This window comes from Dermacentor silvarum, chromosome 1 (assembly GCF_013339745.2).
Source record: "Dermacentor silvarum isolate Dsil-2018 chromosome 1, BIME_Dsil_1.4, whole genome shotgun sequence".
Taxonomy (NCBI): Eukaryota; Metazoa; Arthropoda; class Arachnida; order Ixodida; family Ixodidae; genus Dermacentor; species Dermacentor silvarum.
In genome coordinates, this window is record NC_051154.1 from 47,276,567 (window position 1) to 47,301,384 (window position 24,818).

General features: G+C 46.2%; 2 protein-coding genes across 2 annotated transcripts; one reads left to right on the forward strand and one right to left on the reverse strand.

Moving 5' to 3' along the window:
- Positions 1 to 322: 322 nt before the first annotated feature.
- Positions 323 to 3,929, reverse strand: LOC119462252 (NADH dehydrogenase [ubiquinone] 1 alpha subcomplex assembly factor 3-like). The gene has a single exon (XM_049667561.1). It carries the CDS (start codon positions 3,763 to 3,765, stop codon positions 3,223 to 3,225), a length of 543 nt encoding a protein of 180 aa, XP_049523518.1. The 5' UTR covers positions 3,766 to 3,929; the 3' UTR covers positions 323 to 3,222.
- Positions 3,930 to 4,171: 242 nt separating this feature from the next.
- LOC119462263 (death-associated protein 1-like) lies at positions 4,172 to 16,202 on the forward strand. Its single transcript, XM_037723608.2, has 4 exons — positions 4,172 to 4,368; positions 10,340 to 10,454; positions 12,817 to 12,859; positions 15,714 to 16,202. Exons 1-4 carry the CDS (start codon positions 4,317 to 4,319, stop codon positions 15,828 to 15,830), a joined length of 327 nt encoding a protein of 108 aa, XP_037579536.1. The 5' UTR covers positions 4,172 to 4,316; the 3' UTR covers positions 15,831 to 16,202.
- The last annotated feature ends 8,616 nt before the right edge of the window (positions 16,203 to 24,818 follow it).

The following is a 24,818-nucleotide window of genomic DNA, read 5'->3' on the forward strand; positions in this document are numbered from 1 at the left end:
ATGTAGTGGGTGTACTCCTTTCAGTGTTTATCACAGTGTGTCGCATCAGGCCTAATTTTCAAATGCCTAGATGGGTGCTTTTCAAGCCTGCTAGACATGAAATAGTTGATGTTCTAATATGTAATGTTCCTGTAGTGAGTTTTCGCATGGAGCCTATGTTCTGGAAACTTGACAAAACTCGCTAAAGAATTAAAAATTCTTAATCTATTCTGCAGCTATGTGCTTTTTATGATTCTGAATAAGCAAGAAATGTGGTTAAGCACGTTTTCAGTCAACAGTATTCATCGGCGTCTGAAAGAGCTAAGTTTGCCCCCGTGTTTTGTTATTTCATTTCACAGCAGTAAGTTGAGCATATAGTGCTGATTCACAGCTCTCAATAACAGTCTTTACAGCCATGTGAACCTTCAAGTTTGCAATGGACAGATGTCATTTCCATCTTTTCCAGTCATCTACCCCTGCATCATGGTTCACCTGTAGATATTGATAAATGCTACAACGACCCACAGTTAAAGTGCACACACGTTGTATACAACTGTGGCTGTGTTAATCGTGTGAATCAGGATAGTGTGAAGCTCAGTTTAAATCCCAGCTTGCAGATCGCTTCCTCTTACTGAGGTTAGACAGTTAGTGGGACTAACCGTTCTCTTCATAATAACCAAAAACCACTACACCATTATGACTGTGAAACATATGCTAACTAAGTGCTGGGAAATTGATCAAACTTCAGCTTAATCAATTAATGCATTAAGCAGAATTAATTTCTTTGATCACAATTAATCGGTTGAGGTGACATGAGCAAAATCAGGTAAGCATCGGTCCTGATGTCCCTACTTTACTTGTTCAACAGCAAGGAAGGGAACCACATAATGAGTGTTTCGAATAACAGAGCACCTGTGTGCTCATCTCTCAGGACTTGGGGCAAAAGTCAATCATATGCTGTACTTCAAGTCAATGGGATAAGTGGTCAAGTGGATAGCCTAACTACATCTGGACACGATTTCATCTGAGTGAGCTTGATATGCTTCATGCACAAGGTGTGTTGAAAAAGAAACCAACTTTTGAAATAGCGCGTCAACCGGCTGAGGGAGCGAGCTGCGGCCACTGAGCCCACGTAGCAGCAGGTTTGCACAACAAACTGCCATTTGCTGCATTTCGCTCCGACTGTCAGTTGACGAGCTACAGCCGCTGAAGTGAGCACGAGCTGTCTGTCGGATTAGCACCAAAGTGACAATGAAAGAGCTTGAAGAACGTGTCTGTGTAAAATTTTGCTATGAACTTGGCACAACTTTCACAGAGACATTTCAATTGCTTAGCCAAGCATACGGGGAGGACTGTGTGAGTCGCACGCAGTGCTACGAATGGTTTTAGCGTTTTGAACATAGCAGAATGACGGGCGGTGACGATTCCATGCCTGGACGACCTTCCACATCAACGATGACGACCATATCGAGAGAGTTCGTGCTGTGTTCATGGGAATTGTCATTTAACTATTCGAGAAGTTGCTGACAAGTGGGTATCAGCATAGGCTCATGCCATCAAATTTTGAGTGACAGACTTGAGATGCGTCATGTCAGTGCAAATTCGTGCGTTTATTGACTGACAATCAGGAACAGACCCGTGTTGAAATCAGCCAGGTACTACTTGCCACTGCCGATGACAATGAAAACTTCCTTAAGAACATCATAACAGGTGACGACACCTGGGTTTATGGCTATGGTGTTGAAACGAAGGTGCAGTCGTCGCAGTGGGTGGGCAAAGGGTTTCCTCATCCCAAAAAAAAGCACGCATGAGTCAGTCAAAGATCAAGGTGACGTTGGCTGTGTTTTTTTTACTGCAAAGGCATTGTTCATCAGGAATTTGTACCACATAGTCAGCTGGTAAACAAGGAAGTCTTCCAGGGAATTCTAGTGTGGTTGAGGGATGTTGTGCGCAGTAAGAGGCCTGAACAGTGGAAAAACCAGAACTGGATGTTGCATCACGACAATGCACCGGCTCATGCGTCACTCCTTGGCCACAGCTATCTCACAAAACATCGCACTCTCGTCATGCCCCATCTATCGTATTCTCCGGACCTAGCCCTAAGAGACTTTTTCCTGTTTCCCTTAAAACCACGTGGACATAGTTTCCGAACCATAGAGAAGATTCAGGACAATGCAACAAGAGACCTGCGCACCATCTTAGAAAGTGTGTTCCAGGAGGGTTTCCAAAAATGGAAGAGGTTGGGAACAGTGTATTGCCAGTAGAGGGGCTTACTTTGAGGGAGACAGTGCTTAAGATGTTGTACAATAAGCAATAAAGTTGTTATAGCAAAAGTTCGGTTTCTTTTTGAACACACCTCATATGTATGCTAAAGCAAGGTTGGCGTCTTTCCAAATAGTACGGTTTGTTATTATAACTTGATTAAATTTTTTTTTTTGCTTACTACATAAATTTACAGATCCGATTAAGTTAAAAGGCTCCAATAGGTTAAAACTGCTCATGAATTTTAGTTTCAATGGAAAGTAATAAAATGGACTTGTACTTCTGCTACTGATGGTGACATGATCACCCCACTACATTCATTGATGGTATTCAACGTCTGAAAGCATTACTTGGGTTATGCAATCATACCTTTTACATTTCACTTGGCAGCAGAACACTATAACCACTGAACCACCGAGGCAAGTTTTTATGTTCATTCGCAATAGAATGTGTCAGTTTGTTAAACAAAACTGGTTGCCCTTTTCCTTTGATTCAGTTCCAGGATGCCTCACCTCTGGCTGGTTCACACACCTGCGGGGCTTGAACATAAGAGAATGTATTGAGGCTTTAGTTTGAACGGAATACTTGTACTGCATGCATGAAGTCAAATTGCAGAATATGTAGAATTACCTTCCATGCAAATCTGGTATTTGTATCCCAATCAGACTTTAGTTTTCAGCAACAACAAATGTAAGGCCAGAAATAAATGTGGCCATCTGTAGTGTCACCAATCGAGTTGCTAATGAGTATGCAAGGTAAACATCAGAGTCAAAAACAAACGGAGCGCACTGCCTTGCTTACAGAATACTACACAGCCATGGAAATTCCAAACATGCAAACCAGCCCTAGGTATGGAAAGCAATAACATACTTTTTTACATTTTCCTTTTATTTTTCTACTGAGAATCGCAAGGTACGAATTAAGCCTTTAAAACTGAACTAATAATCACTTACAGGGACAGACACTGTAGAACTATACATTCTAGTCAGCAGCCAAAAGAGCTCTTCGGTCTCTTCCTACATCCATGTAAAATTCGTCTCCAGATACGATATGGCGAGGAGGTATCATCGCGGCAGCAACATTTCTGTCTTCCACGTTAAGAAAGTTGAACGTTGAGCATGCGATGGCTGTAGAATGCATTTCGACGCCGATTTTCCTTTTTTTAAGGTGTTGTACCACCTTCATGTCTAACGTTTCACCGCTGTCACCAAGGCCTATAACCAAAACGTCAAGCTTCGGTTCAAGCAAGGTGAACAATGACAATGATTCTTCGGTAATGTCGTACAAAGACTTCACTCGCCACTGCAGGACACTTCTCGGGAAAAGAGCGACCGGGCCAAGAATAAACAGACCGTTGTTCAGGCGGAACCCAGCGGTTGAATATGAGTTCACGAGTAACATGTCAATCCTCTCTTTGTTGAGTACAGAAACTGTCGTCTTTCCGTCCCCTTCATATGATGCCCAGCGGACATACAGACGAGGCTTGAACGCCTTGCCGAGGAAAGTCCTGCTCGTAGCCAACATGTGAATCTTCTACGCAGTCACAAGTTAATGAGGTCACAATGCAGTACACAACTTGATTTAGGATCCCCTGCGCTTTACACTACGAATGAGCACCATTTCTTCATTCTACGATGAGCACATGGCACATTCCGGACCCTGCATGGCCTGCATCCTGCAAGTACTCACCTTTGCACTTTTGAGCAAGAAATTTCTATCTTTCCACTTCTGCAGACGGCGCTGCATTCAAATTTCTATATAATTTTTTTACTTGTGACATTGATCCTACTTCTTTTCTCTAAATGTTTAATTTGTGTAGCATCACCATAATTTTGATGTTGTATTTTTCTGGCAATACACTAGAAATGGACTTTACGAAGCATTAAAAAGTAAACAAATAAGCAACTTGTTTACAGCTCTCGTTTGTACCCACAATGCATTTGCGAAGCAGATAAAGAGAAGCGTAGCTTGGTCGCAGAGCGTTTTGTGCGCTCTCTTATTACTTTGTTATTAATTGCGAGGTAATACGAACTACTCAAGCAAATACCTTGTCATATATCAGAAAAGTGAAGGAAATGTCTGCTGTCGAAGAGGCTAGTGAGCTGAAAGGCGGCCATCCTCCTGCAGGTAACAAAGCTTCTAGCAGGTTACTTGTTCGCATACATATGGTCACGGTGATCGACACGTTGCAGCGCAGTGTGCTCGCACACAATTCGTGCACTTCCTGACTGCACAAATACTGATAGTGTTTAGTACATTCGCCTTCGTTGCGTTTGTCGCGCAACACCTGTTAAACAAGATCTCTCTCCGCGCATCTTTGTTGCATAGCAGTGCAGTTGTGTGTGCGCATGTGCGGCGGCGGTGTTGGTGTCTACAAGCCTGGCGTAAACGGCTAGTGGGAACGTCTGGCAATACTGTCGTTTAGGGAAACGCCCTTCGTGTCATCCAGAATCTCGCGCGTGACACGTACTGTCACCAATGTATTTTTGATCGTGGCCCACTCAAACTTGCGTCCGTTTCCGCATGCTTTCAGTGTAACCTGTTCTGTCGGAGTAGGCCTTCGGTAGCCCTTGCCTGCCCACGTGGTGAAGAACCAGTTTCGGCGCGACACGTTGCCTAGAATAGCTGCACATCGCGCTTCGATGGCCTTGAAAGCTGTCAGGCATGGTGATTTTCCGGCTGTCAACGCATTAGTGGCAGGACGACCGCACCTTGCCTTGCGGCTAATGCTCCCTAGTGACAGTCGACGCACAAACTTTGCGCATGATTTTGCAGACATACCACGCCGCTTTCTTTCTTTCCCCCCCCCCCCCCCTTTTTCTTTCGCCCATCTTCGCCTCCACATCAGTTTAAATTGGCTGAATTGTAATTGATTCGTGGCATAAAAAAAATCCGCAGTTGGCCATGGCAGCACTGACGCATATGCCCCACTCTCGCTTGTCATCGTTCATCCCGACTTTTCGCCCGCTTTCAGTAATACATGATAGCAGGAGTTGCAACCTAACTTTTGCACCCAAAGTTATGTGCCGACACGCTTTCATTTACCTCCCTAAATAGTTTTTGTGACTGAAACAGGCAAGATGAAATTTTTGCTGAAGGCAGGTGCGTAACACATTCATGTTACATGCCTGGCTTGTGTCAGAAACAAAGGCTTCAAAGCAGCGAGAAGCCCTGCATACTATTCAGCTGCATATTTTCAACTTGCAGATCTTGTGAAGCTGCAGCAGCAGTTGACATATTTGTTTCTCATTCTTTGCAGAGCTTCTCATTGCTACATTCTGTACCATATATTTTCCTGTAAACGTTTGATGCCAATTTCCTAACTTATGGTCTATACCATGCCAAATGCACCAGTCGTTAAGCTCTGCCATTTTCGTTTGTTTGTTTTAAGTGTGTGTGTGTGCGTGCGTGCGTGTGTGTGGAATAGTTCTATACTACTTCGACAAATGCATTACCACGACATTGTCTGAAACAAAAATTGCGATGTGAGCACATATTTCATTTTATACTTGCATGTCTGCCAACTCTCAAATTTTTCGTTAAGAATACGGCCGTTGCATTAAGTGTTGTGAAAAATATTTTGTTTGTGAATAATATTCTCTCATTGGTCACCCACCCTACAGTTGGAAGTCTGATGGTGAAAGTGCAGCCTTAGGGGTACTTGATTTGAGCAAGTTTATTCCGACATGTTCCTGAAGCAGGTGAAATTAAACTTTGATTATGCAGTCCCGGACTGTCCGTGACTTCCGGTCTAACTAGCCCTGACAGAATGGCACGCCACAGTCATGTGATCCAGTTGCTCGAGACTGTTCAATGTTTCACTCGAAAGCACCGTTACTGTACACTCTTCTGGCATGCCGTCGTCTGTTTGTAGCTACTTGTAAATAGTCCCACTACTCAGCGAATTCATTAGTGTGGCCTCGGAGGTTGGTCTCTGAGGCCACATCGGCGTCGCAATCGTAAAGCTTGCATAGGGGAATCGCAGCCCGAGTGCATAGAACATGTTCGCAAAGCGCACTTTACGTTGCGCTGTCGCTTTGTGCTACTTAACCGCTGTAATTAAGTTAGGTCATTGCCTGCAAAATTTAAGTGGAATTCCCACTTGAACATAAGCAAAATTGCGATCGTACCACATCACTGCTCATGCAGAAAGTACCCGCTGATATCCTGAAAGCTTGTGAGACCGTCTATGAAAGGCCCGATGTGCATCTTGGACAGAGCGCATGTATACTGTCTACTAATCGTGCTCGTCAAAAAGCAAATGCTCGTGCTTGCTAGCAGAATGGATCAACGTATGTGAACAGCAATCGGCAAAGTGCCGATTGTATACCACTTTAGGTACCAGCGAGAAACAGCCACATGCAACATACTGCTTTCTCGAACACCAGTCTCACTCACCTAAAAGGCAAAATGCACCTGTTTAATACACGACAGATTTTGTATATCACTTCAGCTACCATGCAAGAAACAGCCACATGCAACATATGCTTCCTCGAACACCAGTTTACTACAAATATGACAGATTTCGCAAAATGCATCAAGAAAAGCAAGCATGTGTGCCTGATCGCTGTGCTTGTCTCTTTAAAAATCTGAAGACTAAAGCTGCAGCAATTACACGGCTCATGGAAAGCTTGCATGATGGCACACAAAGCACTAATGTAATAGGCATGATAGCTGAATGCACAATATTTGCTGTCTGAAATGCGCAAAGTATGCAGAAGCACAAAGCATCTTTCACAATATGTTAGCAGATGCTGCGTGCATCTTTTTCAGACAGCCATCGTCTGCTAGCTGCCTGTGTTGGGCTGAGCAAAAATCTACTGACAGTTTCGAGAGTCCACAGAGTCAATCAGTTTGTGAAAAACGAATGCGATTCTGGCAGCTCTCAGACTGGTGGGCGGAGCTTCTGAAGCTGTCCGAAAAAAATCTAATGTGGGAGAGTAGTCTGGGGGACTGTCGGGGATGGATAATCGAAGAGGCCCACTGGCAACCACAAAATCGCTGAAGAAGTCACTGTGATCTATGAACAATGTGTTGCATGTCTGTCTCTGCTGTTCGAAGTTTGCTGCTGCTTGTGTGTTGCATCTAAAAGTAAATCATTAATAGTGTGTATGTATCCCACAAAAGAGCAAAGCAACATCTGGGCTAGAACATAGCGCAAGTAAACTGTGTACGCTCAGGCCAAGCTTTAAATAGAAATGCTAGCCATCCCTCCCCTTCCCTTTATACGTTGTACTCACAGGATTTTTAAAATTTAAATATTTGCAGGTTCGCAGGTATGTACTTGTGACAAACAACGCTTGGATTGAAATTTGTAAAAAAAAAAAATGAGGGCCTAATTGGTGCGAGCAAGAATTTTTTTTTTTTTTTCGGAGCCATGTATAAAAAAAATTCACTACCCATGCACCCCCGTAAAGATGCTAAACCAGCGAAGCTGAAATGTGGAGCCGCGGGATGAGCCACACATGATTTCTTCTTTCCTTCTTCGTTTGGTTTCTTCCTGTCTTTCTTTGTCCCTGGCTCATACCTGATGTGGGTATGCGCCGCACGTGATTTTTTTATCGTTAATTGTGACGTAACTGACAAGCATGTGATGTATTGATGTCATGACCTATCAGTCGTGCTAGTCATACATTCATACCCTTCCATGTCAATTTTGGTGTATACCAAGTGAACGAGACGAGATTTTTCGATAGGTTTATTTCTGCCAGAGGGTTTTTGTGGTCAGACCACGAGTGTTTCAGCTTAGGCATATACAGCTTTGCTGTAAAATGAGAATATGATATTCATTACCTTTTATGAGTGGTTCTTTCAAGTTTCCCAAGTTAGGAGCTCGGACGAGATGTTCAATGAGGCAGATTTGATGCGATTTTTTATAAAAATTGTGACTGCATTTACAGAGCCTTGCGCACTATTAGTAGGAAGTTCAAAACGTGTATTGGGCGGGCTAAACATTTTTCGGTGCAATACAAATGTGGAATTTACAAGAAAAGTGCGTGAATTTTATTTTTACTCATTATGAATTATGTATTTGAAGTGTTCCATATAAATATAAGAATAGAATTGGGCATTTCATAGCTGGGCTTTTGTTATCTTTGATGAGAAAATTTCATAAGGGGGGGGGGGGGGGGGAGTAAAGGTTTTTTTGAAGCAGGAAAGAAATTCTCGAACTTGGGTAACCGCTGCATTTGATGAGATCAAACAGTAGTATGTCTTCACTGCATTGCATGCTGCAGCATGGTGCTGCAGCTTTACGATACTGTCAATTTTTTTAACACTCCAGAAGTACTGGAGCGAGTCTAGCTAAACCTGCTTTGATAATTCAAGTTCTTGTTACTGATGCTGGCCTAACAGACTGTCATAGTGACCAGATTTCAAAATGATTGTCCTTAACCTTCTGACAGATGGTCTTTTTGAACCGTGGTACTAACTCAGTTATTTTTCCTTTTCGTGATGTGTTTTGGTGCCCACAGCATCAGAGTTCTTTCATGTGTTGACCTGCCCTGGCCAACAGCTTGTGGTAAATGTGATGTTTACTTTGTAAGGTCTTTGAATCCTGGCCTGCGATACTAAGCACTTGAGACAGCATCACCAACTGTTAGACACACTCCTACCATGCAAGTTGGCAAAGAAATTCTACTCAGCTGAAAAACCAGTCTTTCATGATAGCAGAGGTTTTGAGGTATTTGTTTTCGTTGCTTGTTTTTACTTTTACTGGTATGGTAGTATGCCTTAATTGGTGGGGGGATCTTCAGCACTTTCAGGAACTTGCCCTAAAACATGGATACCGATTCACTGTTGTGCTGCAAGCAATTTGAAATAATTGCGAACAATTTTACTGGCAAGTTATTGCTGTTGTCATCCACATAAAAGTGGGTAACTGTTGGATGGGCAGTAACTTGTTCATTAACAAGTGATAAAGATTGTGGAGAATCTTGGGCAATTATAAAATAAACCGATAAAAGCGACGATCCCTTGTAAAACCAGGTGCTTGCAAATATACTGCAGGAAAAAGCGTGCCAATAGTTCACTCTCTAAGCAACATCGAATAAGATACCAACGGTCAGCGCAGAATTGCTGTCACAGCATGGTAACGTGAGCACATGACACAAATCTAATTAAGCGACCAGCGTCCACTTGAAAGTGGGAATTAGGTCAGCCAAAAGATCTTAAAATTTGTGGGCTGACCGCAGTGTGCTATCCAGTGAAATGTTGTACTGTGGTTCAATCACTCCAGATGGAGTGGTCACCCAAGTAAACAAATGTCTTTCCTGCTATAATATATATATATATATATACATATATATATATATTTCTGATTAAGTTTTATCCCATGAAGTTATTAGAAGTCCAGTTCTGAAATGGCGCCATCTTATTTTATATGAAGAACTTCACTACACAATTCACAGCTAATGTAGAGCAACAATTAAATTTTCTGGAATTCAGGTCAACTTTTTTTTTTTATAGATTCCACTTTAAATTGCCTCGTACTAAACATTTCATCTCGACTCAACTTAAGACTGAAAGAACATTCATAAATGAATATATCATAGTGCTGTCCTTACACTTGACCCTGAAAAGGTTTTTTCTTGCACAGCTGGGCACTCAGTTTTTAAAAATTTTCAGTCTAAGACATGTTTTGCCCATAAGTATATGAGGTGCTCATGCCCCTGGAGGGGGGGGGGGGGGGGGGATGTAGAACAAAATCCTTGTGAATGCATTTCTCAAAGTGTAGAATTATTCCACAATGATCAAGCTGAACAGTTTGACCTGAAATCACCCATATTCTTTTTACGCTGGTGCTGTGAAAACTGGAATGTGTAAAGAGTTTATTTGTTGCCATAACAAACATGTTAACACCTGCATCTTTGTGGAATGATATCGCATCCTATGTAGTCCTTCCTTGAATGGGATCAGGAATAGCTGTGGTGTACCACTTTCAGTAGCTCTCCTGTGTGTTGATTTATAGATATCAAGACAGAAAGCAGCATTATAAAAAATATGATGTGTAAGAGAAGCATTGGGCGTTCACTTGGCTCTGGTTTGTAAAACAATTTGTTAGACAACACTTCTACTACTATTTTTCTTATGCTTGCAGTTAAGGCTGGTGGCATGCGGATTACACAGCACAAACCAGCAGGTGCTACTCATGAGAAAGCCCCTGAGCTTAAAAAGGATGAAGGGGATGATGCTGTTGAACAAGTCTGTGCAAGGTAAGCAAAGTATCATTGTCTACGTGTTATCAAGTAGCTGCTAATTTTGTATTTTCTTAGCTACAATATGTGTTTGCTTACCTAAGTAGTGCGAGCCATGCAGCTGCTTGTGTATTGTTACACAATTACTCACTGCAGATATGATCATTTGCAGTTCCACAAAATCTGATTGCCGACTGTGGTGCAATATTGTCTCGAAAGTGTATGCCATCAATAATGTGACAATGCTGACTGACTGCAAATTTTGTTACTACAGCCAACCTTCGAACTAATGCAATTGACTGCTTGCATTAAATGCTGCTGTTATTGCATAGCACTTTACTTCACAGCTCGTAGGCACCTTTTGTGTGTTGCCTTTTCTTGTGTAACTGCGATCATTTTTCTCTTCACAAATACAGAGCATGTGTAAATTGCCTTTCTGACCTTGCTATGCTGCAACGAGTTCAAAGTAGGCTTAGTAATTTCAAACGTGACAAAAAATGCGTAGACAAGCTGCTGGCACTTAATAGTGCTGAAGTTTTCTTCGGAGCTGGATTGTACTGTGCCACTTTTGTACTGATACCATGCGGCACTGCAAAACATGTTAGCACTGTTCATTAAGTTATGCTTTGAGTAATCTCACTGAACCAACCTTAAGACGAAGATGCATGTTAAAAAAGAAAGAAAAAAGAATATCTGGATGTACCATGCCACATGGATGTAATTGGTATACCTTGTGTGTGCTGTAGAAGTTGTGACAAAACTATAAACCCACAAATACTTCAGTGGAGAGGGCTGATGGTAACTACGAAAGCACTTTGTTCTTGAAGTGGAACATAAGACAGTGCCTCTTAAATTTTTTAGACGTTTGAAGATATAACAAAAGGAAATTAACATATTAGTGTTCCATGCCCTTCTGTTTAAAGCAGTTGTAAAAATCAGCGAAAGCAAAATGTGCAATATGTGTGGCTAAACATAGCTTCACATTACCTCCTCCAGTGGCAAGTCAATGGTCAATATGGGAGAAGGGGAAAATAACCGCTGATATTTCTCAAATGTTATTGTATCTTGGCAATCCTGCTTTGCCTAGGAAAGTATTGATGCATTCAAATGGCTCAAAAGTAAGCTCTTCGGGTATGTCTTAAGAAGCAGTGACAAATGGACGCGCATATGTCCCCTTTAGGATAAAATCCCCCCTTGCCACGCCTGGGGATAAGGTGGGGCATTTAACTTAAGGTTTTACCAGAGCATTATACTGGCTCTTTGTCATTAAAAAGTAAGCCTCCAAAAAGCAATGTTGTCGTTGAGGTGAAATTTAAAAAATTTTAATTTAGCGATTTTCTGGCACTTGCCTCAGCGCTTGACTCAAGGTTGTAGCAGTACCCAAGCACGTGGTTTTGTACTGAAAACTGCCAGCATCACGAAACCAGCAGAGTTCTTGAATGGGGGCGATTAAGATGCCTTGCACACCTTGTGTGTTGTTCATTTGTTGACAATACTGATGTGAGCTATGGCAGAACAAGTTTCAATTACAATCAACATTTTCATGTTGTTTGCAGCCCACACTCAACACAATACACATTTCTAGACAATCTTATTGACATGGCATAAGAGCTGTGCTTGTATAACCTGATGCACTTGGTAGAGTTGCATTTTTCTTTCATATTGGCTCCACGTGTGTCCATAAACACTTTTACGATTTTTTTTAAGGAACACTAATGAACACCGCCTGATCAGCTAAGTCTGGTGAAGTATTCCTTCAGAACTCTTTTCCTTGATTTGGCAGGAAAAGGTCGATTACTAGTAGAGAAAATGAAAGCCAAACTTCAATTTCCCACTGAAACCACGGTGCTGGCATGTCACTGTGATGTTGCAGATTTCCAAATCTTCTTCTACATTTGGGCCGTGGCAAGGGAAAACTCAAAACTTGCTAGAATTAGTCTAGTTCTTTTAGAATGCAATGTACCTCTTCAATAATAAACTAACTAGAGCTGCATAGGTACTGTCAAGATCCTTGATGTCACCGCAGGCTGATGCTAGAATTTCAGGGTGGTGTAACCACCCATGTTGTTTTGGCATTTTTATGGCTTTCCAAGCCTGCTTTCACATCAAAAGTTACCATTTTGCTATTGCAGAAGCGCAATTTAGTAAATATGATAGCTTATCTTCAATATTCCTCTTTAGGGTCCCTTTAAGAGCCTGTAAAATAACTCTCGTGTTCTTACGGCAGTAGCACACCGCATCCCTGCTGACTCTGTGCATTCTTGTAGTGTGCTCTTTAACTTTGCAGTTAATTAAGGTTATTCTAATGCATGTGTATAAGTTTTCTAATGAAAGGCTTATATTGTTAATTGGCGACTTGCACATTTTTTCTTATTTGTAGCCCTCCGAAGCAACACCTTGTCATCTCGGGAGTACTTGCCAGGGTATGTATGTCCTCTATCTCTGCAGCACACATTGGCAGGGCATAGTTCTATACATAGCCATGCTTTCCCCTCTTGCCCTTTAACTTTACTAGTGTTTAACTAGCCCTCCATTGGCTTCAACATTTTGGATGAGCAAGAAGAGCACACGTATTAAACGTGGTCTAAATGATTTTGGCTTATGTAGCAGCATCAGGGGTTTAAGTATGTGGTATTCTGTTTGATATACGGTTACTGTAATAACGACTCCTTAACAAATATAGTAGTAAAATTCCCACAACTTTTATATTTTCGAAATAGTGCTGAAGCAGCCAGCATGTACAGGCTGTTTCACACTTAGTGGAAAACTCGGAGTGCATTGCATTGCGATGCGGCGAGCGCTGGAGTCGGGTGCCTGCAGCAGCTTGCGCGGGTGCAGATGCTTGAGGGGCGGAGTCTTGAACCACGGTGGCGCGCGCTGGCCGCATTGTCGGGAAGCGTGCTACTGTCGGGGGCAGTGTGCAGATCTCATTGTTACTGCAGGAACTGAGCCGATATTCTTTACTAAGTGTTGTGTGACGCCAACCTCTGAGCCTTCATTGGCAAAAATGGGGTTCTACAAACTTTTGACAGCATGCTTCGTTTGTTCTTTCAAAGGGCCAGGGTACTGAGTGCGTGCACATATATTTCTTCACTGTGTGTGCTACCGCAATACGCAGCGACAAGAGACACCAAAATGTGCGCGCAATGTGCTCCGTCTTTATTTGACGCAAAAGGGAAGCAACGCACTGAACAATAATAACTATGCGGGTCAAACGTGATGAAACAAACGGATAGGAATAAAGGAATACTTTAGGTTAAGAAAATGAGCTGATCATTACTTGGTTTTTGGTAAAAAAAGAATCATACAAAGCATGGCTGAAAACGCTTTCTGTTAACCACTGGCAGCTTGGGTTTTTTCGTGCCCATGTTTGGATGTTGTTGCAAATCAGTTCTAAGGAAATGTGCAAGGTGGGAAAAGTTTCATGATAGGGAAAGGTGTCACCCGCCCGAGAGTGTCCCACAGCTTAGAAGGAAGCCCCCTCCTTCCTCACAGGTAAAGAAAAATTCACTGAAGCTTCTTTCAGGACACATTCTTCCGCCAATGTGTTTCGAGCATATGGCGACATTTGGTAAACAGAATTTGCATTGTTTGTGGAAATGCAACAATAACATTTACACATCGAGATTTCCTGTAGCGAAAAATAAAAGGGGGGGGGGGGGGAGTCGTCAGCGTCAGCCCCTTCAAAAGACCTTTGGCTTTTCAACTTTGACACATCCTTATTGTTCTTTCTTTCTGCATTCTAGGGGAGGCATTTTTAGAATGCCCAGCATGCTTAAAGGGCCCCTCGCCAGGCCACATAGCAAATTTTGGTTATATGCTGGACATTGTTACGTGCCCTCTAAGGAGTGTTCTACTGCAAAAATTTTTCAAGTTAGTTTATTAATAGCAGAGATAGCAATATTTTAAGTGCTGCAAACCCACAATTTTAGGAGGCGAGCGCCACCGCCAATATAGACACTCTTCACTTACCCTGTCCAGCCTCCACAAGCGAAATTTCCTTCCCTGCTTTCTCCCATACTGGACCCGGAGGATCGCGTGATGAATGCGTCACGGGCCCTGCCTTTTTTTTTTTTTTTTTTTTTTTTTTTCTTAGCATTTTTGCTGAGTGGCACACTTCTGGTGAGGGTCCCGCGTGCGAGTTGTTGCGTTTGTCTTGTTTCATGCTGCAGATGTTTTTGCACGCTCTGCATGAGAACACTCGATTAGGGGTATAAGTCAGTGTCACAATCTCGAGCACTGAGGCAGATGCAAGAGGATGAAAGAGCATGATCGCGGTGCTGGAACGTAGTAGAAAATGACATGCGTAGTTTCGTTCTCTGCACGCGCGACTGCTCTAAGTGGGAAACAAGCAGACGAGTACGCAAGATGTACGCAAGTACATCTGTCTTGCTATGGTACATATTAAAACAAACACGCAGACATTCGGTTTGTATATTTTATTATTTCTCTAAAAGTTGATTCGTCTATTGAAGCAACAGATAAAAAAAAACTGATGTTGCCTTGAATAATTCTCGAAGTCGCATGTCACTATGAGTGGCGTCACTGCATGGGCTTGTACGTAGGCACACTTGCACAATTGACGTCGACTCTCCGGCTGGGAGCGCGGCACCCGTAAGGAGAAGGGCAAACGACTCTTTCTGCGGTGCATAGGGATGTAATACTTAGCAGACACGATCGTTAGTGTGCATTTTATGTACTGTGCTTGTCAGCTCAAAATGGCCAGACCTGGTGATGGGCCCTTCAAGGGAGTTTGGTCAACATCGAGGACTTGCGGGAGGAGGAAATAACTTTATTGAGTCCTGAGGAACCCCTCCCCACCCACTCTTTGTTTAGTGGTCGGCAGGGGTCGCGGGCCGCACCCACGTTGGGACGAGAAGCCCGTGAGCCTCTGCCCTTTCGTGAGCCCTCTGGACAGCCCGGAGCTGGGTCTGGTGGTCGTCGCATCGCAGGGCGTCTTCCCAGTCTTCTTCTTTATACGGAACATGGTGCCACTTAATGTGGAGCATTGCCACAGCATGTGCGCTAGCGAGCAGTGTGATTCGCCACAATCCGGACATTGCGGCTCTATCTCTGGTGAATAAAGGCTCAGTCTGCCTCTCGAGGGGAACGACCCTGTCTGAAGCATTCTGAATATCGATGACTGTGGTCTATTGAGTTTAGCGTGGGGGAGCGGCAAGGCCCTCCGCGAGAGCTGATAGTGCGTTATTTTGTTGGGACTTGAGGCTTGGCGATTTTTCCATCAACGTTACTGTCGTCTCTGTCTGGCCTTTTCAGGGGGATGCTGACTTTCCTGCAGAGGCAGTACAGGCTTTCCACAACAAGCCACAGCCATCGCACGATTATAGGGCTGCTTCCTCCAAGCCAACTATTATCCAGCAGCCTAGGAAGTAGGCATTTCTGTGCTTTGACAATGTATTGTGGCATTTCCCAGTTTTGAAGTTACTGAGAATGTTGGCGCTTTTTCGTTTGGACCAATTTCAGTTTGCTCTTCGGTGCACAGTCACTGCTGGTGCCTCTTATTTTTTTAGCTATGAACGTTTTCCTTTTGCAGGGATATTGTTGGTTTGTTTTTCCTATTGACCATGCTGTGTCAAATTGATTCGGGGCAATTATATATAATCTTTGGCACTTACGCTTGCTTATATTTGTTTGGTGTGGCAGGGCTCTTTCTGTTCCCCTGGTATACATTTTTTTTATGAGTGAAACCTCCTGCAGGGTTTCTTGTACCACTGTTTTCATTTGAATAAACTTATGGTTTTGGCACTTCTTGGTGTTGTTCTGTTGTGCATGTAGCGTTATGCGTATTGCATGCTGCACTGCATAAACACTGACATGGCACCTGCCAACATGGTGGCAAATGTAAGGGAGTTCACAGGTTACCGTGTGCTGTTAATTTTTAGCAGCGTTTGCCAGACTCTAGTATCAGCCTATATAATTTGCACTGAGTCAGAGTTCGTAATATGTTATTGGTTGCAGAACTTGGATCGGCCATCTTGTGCAAATGGTTTTCTGGATACAGCATGCCAGTGCATCATCCAGAGTGAGATACAGGATCCCGGGTGCCCCCGCATAGTGTGTTGACTTGTGTCTTATTAAGACTATGCATAGACCCTTCTTGCGGTGCAGTGTGCTCTAGAGGAACGAGATGGCACTTTCGGCGGCTTGCCGCACGTTTCCTCGGTGAAAGCGCACGAATACGAAACCATTGCCGCTTCTACCCTGCTACTGTGCAGTCAGCTGTCGGAAATGCAACTGGGTGTTCGCTAATGCACTGTGCTGCAAGACGTGGAACGGTAGAGGGACGACGTATGCAGTAGTTTGTGCAAAAATAGTGACTGGTATGTAAAGGAATGGAATTAATCAGCGTGACCGATTCCACTGACTGCTGCTTCATAAGGACTGCCTGTGTTGCCGGCCCTTCGCGATTCTGAGCTTTCTTCTAGGATAAGAAAATTCACTCGCCCGTCAGCGTTGTATTGTATCGCTAACCTCCAAAGAAAGGACTTGAGCCCCGGAACATCGACAAGAGTGCCGCTCGTTACCTAGTGACGGGGAGTAGTGCCGCTTCCTGGCATAGATTTCTCGCACGTAATCTACAGGCATCTACCACAACTCGCGCGAAAATTGCCGCTCACTTGATCGCCAACGTATCAAGGAAAACTGAATGGGCGCACACTCGAATCAATGCGCCGCAGCATGCATGACGTCGACTACAGCGACAACGCACGAATGTTCGAAGCTGAACTATGGTGACGATCCACAGAGCAAGCGAGTGAGTACAGAACACCTACGTGCCAAGCCTTTGTGCGCAGCAAGAACAAATCTATCGCAACTGAGCACACCCGCGAGCGATTAGGCAGAAAAACGCAGATAGTGATTGCATCGAGGAACAGAGTGAGAAACATGACAAGCCGCTGCGTTGAAGTGTTTGCCAAATAAAGAAAAGAGCAATACACTGGTTCTGATTTATTTCATTCGCTGAAAGTTTGGACATCTTGGAATACATTTCTAGCGCCGCTTTTAGTACAAGCACATACAGGGTGTTTCAGCGAACAATTAAAAAGAATTATAGTTTGCACAATTCTAGTTCATGAGCTGGTATACTCAAAGAGGCGGACATTACCTGCTCAAAAAATTGAAATGCATAATCGACCAACTAAAAAAATCACGAAATTTTTAACTAATTACCTTGTAGCCCATATTACAATTTACAAATACTAGCCGTGGAGTTCGCAAGGCAGATCTACTTGGAACGAATGCTCAGCACACCAGTTTCGAGATCAATGATGCCCGAACTTTCCGGAGAAATGCATTGGCGTTCCAGTTGCTTACAACGTCATTTTATGCATTGAAGCACAAAAGGGCTTCAAAGTGCTTCAATATATATATACATGCATATTGCGTGTTTCTTCTGGACGATGCGCGTGGGCGCCCAGACGAAGACGACGAACTGCTTTTTGCTCTCGAGTTGTCGGCTGAACTGGCCAGCAATTACGTTGCCGTATTCCCTCCCTAAATTTCTGCTTACACAGGTCGGGTTTGGTTCCCTCCTCCCCTCCGCTCGTTTTGTAATGAGGAAGAGACGATACATCACTTTCTTCTATCTTGTCGCCGCTTCACTGCGGCAAGAAAACTATTGTTGGAAATACCTTTTCGAAGACTTGGCCTGGGCTTAACAGAACCTAATATTATTTCGTTCGGGGCGTCCACTTTGGGATTCAGCCACAGGGATGCCTGCTTCGCAAATCCAACATGACGTTCTCTCTGGCCCTAGCTAGCACCTCGCAACTGCGCGCTATACTAGCTCTGGACCTTTCAAAAGCCTTCGACAACGTGACACACGATTCAATGTTGCAGGAACTTGCTTGCACGGGCTGTGGCGCTCGCGTGTACAATTACGTTCGCTCGTTCCTACGCGGTCGCTCCTACTCCCTACGATTCGCCGATGCCCCGACATCATCCGTATATTCGCACCCTCAGCGCGGTATACCGCAAGGCTCAGTTCTTTCTCGATCCTCTGCTTTTCAACCTGGCCATGTGCATTGTTCACCGCGCCCTCGAACCGTTAACCTCCATCCGCTATACTATCTATGCAGATGACAACCATCTGGTCTTATCTAGGTTCGCCGGGATACATACAAGACTGCCTACAGGACGCCCTTGCTGCCGCTTCGGTTGCCGCCAAAACAATCGGGCTTTCTTGCTCACCCGCTAAATCTGCTCTCCTCCTTGTCCACCATCCGCGATGGCAACCCCCTCCCCTAGCACTACTACTGGATCGTCATCCCATTCCTCTAGTAAAATCCATAAATAATCTCGGCCTCCACATCCAAGCCGATGGTGGGGCCTCTTCCGCAATCCGGCACATTCTCCAGCAAGGGGAACAAATTCTACACCTAATGCGTCGCGTCACTAACCGTGTTAGGGGCCTTCGCGAATCTGTACTTCTTCGTCTTCGTGACGCACTGCTATCTCGCTATCGCTACCAGCTCGATCCCTTAACTCTTCGCTAACAAGACATTAATCTCCTTGACGCACTCGTACGCAAAACAACAAAAATCGCTTTGGGCCTCCCAATAAGTGCCAGCAACGACCGCCTAGCTCAGCTGCGTCCACAACACTACAGAAGAGATTATCTTGGCTCACCGTCGCAATCAGGAACTTCGCCTGAGCACCACCACTCAGGGACGCCACATCCTGGCCTATGTCGGCTTCTCTGTCTCCACGTCCCCCTCCACCACCTCTACGGCACTTTCGTCATCCTGCGCGGCACTTCTACGCATCGCGCCATTACCTCGCAACATGAATTCCTGTATACACGCACAACGCCGCGCGGCTATAGAATCCGCTATTTTCAGCATTTCATCCGCACTCATCCAAACCGTCATTTCTACTACACGGACGCTAGCGTCTCCTCACTCGGCTCTGCCATAGTGGTTCTTTCGGGTAGCTATGCTATTATCCATAGGGAAGTCCTCTCGATTACAGATCCCCGCACTTGCTGAACTACATGCGATAGTAGCTGCTTGCCGCTATCTTCCCCCCGACACCCCGCACCTTCCTATCATTTTCACAGACTCCATGGCCGCCTGTCGCTCCTTATTACGCGGGGAACTTCCTACCCCTCTGGCACACATTCTCCAAAGAGGTCTGAGTACACAAGTTGAAATCGTGTGGGTACCTGGCCACGCGGGACTGTCGGGGAACGAATGGGCTAACCGGCTCGCCTGTGACACTCTTCGCCAGGCTCCCGACTTCCCCGAGCCAAGCTCACATGATTCCCGACCTCCTCCCATTTCTTTCCTGCCCTATCGACTCGCCCGCCGCGCGTTTCCGCCTTTACAACTCTATCTCGCGCACACGGCGTCCTCATCCGACAAGCACAGACGGGCGCTCTTCTTTCTCCCACACGTATACATCTCCTTCGCGCATTCGCGGAAGAGCCACCTCCACGATGTCACAGGTGGCGGTCATCCCAATGGCTCTCACATGCTGTGGTCCTGCCCTCCTCCCCACCCTCCCCCCCCCCCCCAACATCCACCAACCTATCCACTACCCCTACGGCTGCTTGGTTGACTCTCACAGCATCATTGCTGGCTCAGCGGTACTTGGCAACCTTCATCGCTGCAGCGATGAAAGGCGTGCCCGGCGGGACCCTGGACTGAGGGACCCTCTCCACAACTGCTACTCTTACTTTTTATTTTAATAAAGTGTATCATCATCATCATCGCTGTCCAAACATTTCTTACAGAATCCAAACGAATTCCCTGCTAAATTTTATCTTTTTTGTGCTTTTAAAATTAGTTATTACTTATTCGATGACTTTCCTGATTTACTTTAACATATAATTCTACGCTATTCAATGCTAATTCCATAGATATTCGGAAATTTATCCTCCACATTATTTTGGAATAATCCACCTATTTCTTGGTCAATCTCCCACCGTGGGTTGCCTATCACGTATCAATTTACAACTTTGTAAATAGTCTCCAGTACTTAATCCTTCGTTCGCGTAACATTTTGGTGGAGCGTGCCCTTCCCCGTCTTCGCCTCGGAGCTCCGCAGCGGCCGTACCGTCCAGCTTTCCACCATGGCTACAGGTGACGACGACACCTCGTCTGCTGCTTCTACTGCGACTCCTACCACAACGTACGTCACGGTTGCCACTCCCCGCGATCCTGGCATATTCTCCGGCCAAGATAATGTCGACGTTGATGACTGCCTCGGCATGTATGAGCGTGTTAGCCGAAACAACCACTGGGACCCTACCATAATGCTAGCGAATGTCCTCTTCTACTTGGGCGGAACACCTCGTGTCTGGTTCCGGACACACGAGGAGGAGATCTCTAGCTGGGACGCTTTCAAGGAGAAGCTCCGCGACCTCTTTGGAAATCCGACCGGTCGGCAGATGGCTGCAAGGAAAGAGCTTGCTACCCGAGTACGGTCTTCCACTAACTCGATCGTATGTCTCGTACATACAAGACATGCTCGCTCTTTGCCGGAAAGTCGACGAGAACATGGTCGAAGTTGACATGGTAGGCTACGTTCTCAAAGGGATCGCGGACGACGCGTTCAACTTGTTGATATTCAACAATGTGTCCACCATTGACGTCATTGTCAAGGAATGCCACCGCTTTGAGCTCGCCAAAAGCCGGCGCGTCATTCCACATTGCTCTTTGCGACGTCGTCCTGCATCGCCCTTACCGCTTCACCCCCCTCCAATGAGACCGTCACACGTATTGTTCGCCGCGAACTTGAGGCTGCAAGTCCTGCCCCGTTCCATCCACGCCCACTTGACCCCACCATTGACCAACCAGCTCCAGCGATCTCCCTCATTGAGGAAGTTGTGCGGCAAGAATTTGGCAACCTCGGTTTTCCTGCTGCCTGCTCCGTCTCCCGACCTGACGCCCGACCGGCGCTGACAGCTGCGCCTCGCGGCGATCTGTATTCCCCTCCCAGATACCGCAACCCTACAGAGTGGAGAACTCTGGACGACAAGCCCATTTGCTGCCGTTGCCACCGCATTGGCCACGTCGCTCGCCACTGTCGCACCTCCTGGACATCGCCGTATTCGAGCTACTTTTCCCCCTCTCCTCGCCCATATGCCGACCCTCGCCGCTACTCGCCTCGCCGTATGCCTTCTACCTCTGACGTATCCGTCGATGACAGTCGTCCCGCTCGCTCGCCGTCACTTCAGCGCCGTCGGTCCCCGTCACCCCAGCCACGCCGCTATTCGTCGCCGACCAATTATGGACCCTCCTGGACGGAAAACTAGACCATGCAGCTCCTGGGGGTAGCACTGCATTATCTTCGTCGTGTCAAAATCCTCCATTGACGCTCCCAACGAACCAGAACTTACTTGATGTCTACGTCGACGGTGTCTCTTTGACGGCGTTAATAGATGCTGGAGCCCAGCTGTCCATAATGAGTAATAACCTCCGTCGTCGACTGAAGAAGCTTCTGACACCTGCTACTACACGAGCCGTACGCGTCGCCGATGGCAGCACTGTTGCCGTCATTGGAATGTGTACTTCCCGGATAAGTATCGCCGACCGCCACGTTCCAGTTCTTTTTACAGTGCTGACCAATTGTCCCCATGACCTAATCCTCGGACTAGACTTTCTTAAGGCGCATTCTAATTAATTTAATTATGGGGTTTTACGTGCCAAAACCACGATCTGATTATGAGGCACGCCGTAGTGGGGGACTCCGGAAATTTGGACTACCTGGGGTTCTTTAACGTGCACCTAAAACTAAGTACACGGGTGTTTTCGCATTTCGCCCCCATCGAAATGCAGCCACCGTGGCCGGGATTCGATCCCGCGATCTCGTGCTCAGCAGCCCAACACCATAGCCACTTACGGCGCATTCAGCTTTGATCGACTGTTGTACCAAGTACCCTTTTCCTCGAACTTCTACTCGCGCATATTCGTGCTGAACTGCCGAAAAACTTTAGTACGACCGCCTTCGTCCGCCTGCCGCCTAAAACCTCGACTTTCGTCGATTTGCTATCATCTTTCCCTGTGCCCGATGGTGATTACGTCGCTACACCTGTTCCCGATGTCCTTTTGATGCGCGATAGCACTGTGCCCCACTCCGTCGTAACCGTCGCCGATAACCGGACATGTCTCCCCGTCGTCAATTTTGGCCTAACAAAGCAAGTTCTCCCCCAAGACATATCGGTTGCAACGCTGCGTGCTATAGGAGATGACCACGTCACGGCGTTTTCAGTAGACGGCTGCTCCGATTCTTCGACCATGTCCGCCTTGACGCAACATTTAGTCCCATGATTGCTGCGGACCTATAACAAGCAGCAGCTCTGTGTCGCCTTTTGGTTTCCTACCAAGACATCTTCGACCTCAACAATCGACATTTGGGCCTGACTTCAATTGTTAAGCATCACATAGATACTGGTGATGTCAGTCCTTCCTATTCCATATCGGCCATATCGAGTTTCTGTTTCAGAGCGTAAAGTTATTCAAGATAAAGTGCACAAGATGCTTGCCAAAGGCATTGTTGAAGCCTCGTCGAGCCCTTGGGCGACGCCCGTTGTGCTTGTTAAAAAGAAAGATGGCACGTGGCGCTTTTGCGTAGATTATCTTCATCTAAACCGAATTACCAAAAAAGACGTCTACCCCTTTCCTCGCATTGAAGACGCCCTCGATTTTCTCCATGGTGCCAACTACTTTTCATCAATAGACCTTCGGTCTGGTTATTGGCAAATTTCTGTGGATGAAAGGGACCGAGAGAAGACCGCGTTTGTCACCCCTGATGGTCTATATCAATTTAAAGTTATGCCATTCGGTCTATGCAACGCCCCAGCCACATTCGAGCGTATGATGGACTCTTTGCTTCAAGGGTTCAAATGGTCAACATACATTTGCTACCTAGACGACGTTCTCGTATTTTCGCCTACATTTGAGACACACCTTGAGCGCTTATCAGCTGTTCTTCAAGTCTTCCGCGAGGCTGGCCTCCAACTAAATTCCTCGAAGTGTCACTTCGGTCGGCGGCAGATTACAGTGCTGGGACACCTCGTCGACACTTCCGGTATTCAACCAGACCCGGAGAAAATTCGTGCTGTCACGTATTTTCCTGTACCTCAGTCTGTCAAAGACGTCCAAAGTTTTGTAGGACTCTGCTCCTACTTCCGACAGAATCGTTAAAGACTTCGCAGCGATTGCCCGACCACTTACTGATCTTCTGAAGAAGGACGTGCCGTTTACGTGGGGTCCCGCTCAAACTACCGCTTTTTCCCACCTGACCAACATTCTCACCACGCCACCTATTCTGGCCCACTTTGACCCGTCCTCTCCTACAGAGGTCCGTACCGATGCCAGTAGTCACGGTATCGGAGCCGTCTTAGGGAAGTACACATTAGAGCACTGCACGGGCCCGGCCCGGGCCCGTTTTTACGTTGGGCGGCCCGCCCGAGCCCGATCAAAACATTTATGGCGAGACCCGGGCCCGGCCCGGGCCCGGAAATAATCTACGTTACCCGCCCGGCCCCGCCCGCCACCCCTTTACCTTAGGCCCGAGCCCGGCCTGAGCCCGACTCGAAACCGGCCCGAACCCGGCCCGAGACCGAAAAATAATGTTTTTCAGAGTTGAGACGCCCGAGAATAACTCGCTGCACGTTACATGCACACCACCAGAAAGCCCGAGCCCGGCCCGGACCCGCGTCAAAAAACCCGAGCCCGGCCCGGGCCCGGGTCAAAAAGCACACGCCGTGCCCGAGCCCGGCCCGAGCCCGTGAAAAAACTTTTCTACCCGGCCCGGCCCGGCCCACGGGCCGGGCCGGGCCCGGGCTTTCGGGTAAGCCCTAGCCCGTGCAGTGCTCTAGTACACATTCCATCCGGGAAGTACACATTCCAAAGACGGCAACAGTGCTGCCATCGGCGACGCGTACGGCTCGTGTAGTAGCAGGTGTGAGAACCTTCTTCAGTCGACGACGGAGGTTATTACTCATTATGGACACCTGGGCTCCAGTATCTATTAACGCCGTCAAAGGGACACCGTCGACGTAGACATCAAAGTTCTGGTTCGTTGGGAGAGTCAATGGAGGATTTTGACACGACGAAGATAATGCAGCTGCAGGAGCTGCATGGTCTAGTTTTCCGTCCGGGAGGGTCCATAATTGGTCGGCGACGAATAGCGGCGTGGCTGGGGCGACGGGGACCGACGGCGCTGAGGTGACGGCGAGCGAGCGGGACGACTGTCATCTACGGATACGTCAGAAGCAGAAGGCATACGGCGAGGCGAGTAGCGGCGAGGGTCGGCATATGGGCGAGGAGAGGGGGAAAAGTAGCTCGAATACGGCGATGTCCAGGAGGTGCGACAGTGGCGAGCAACGTGGCCAATGCGGTGGCAACGGAAGCA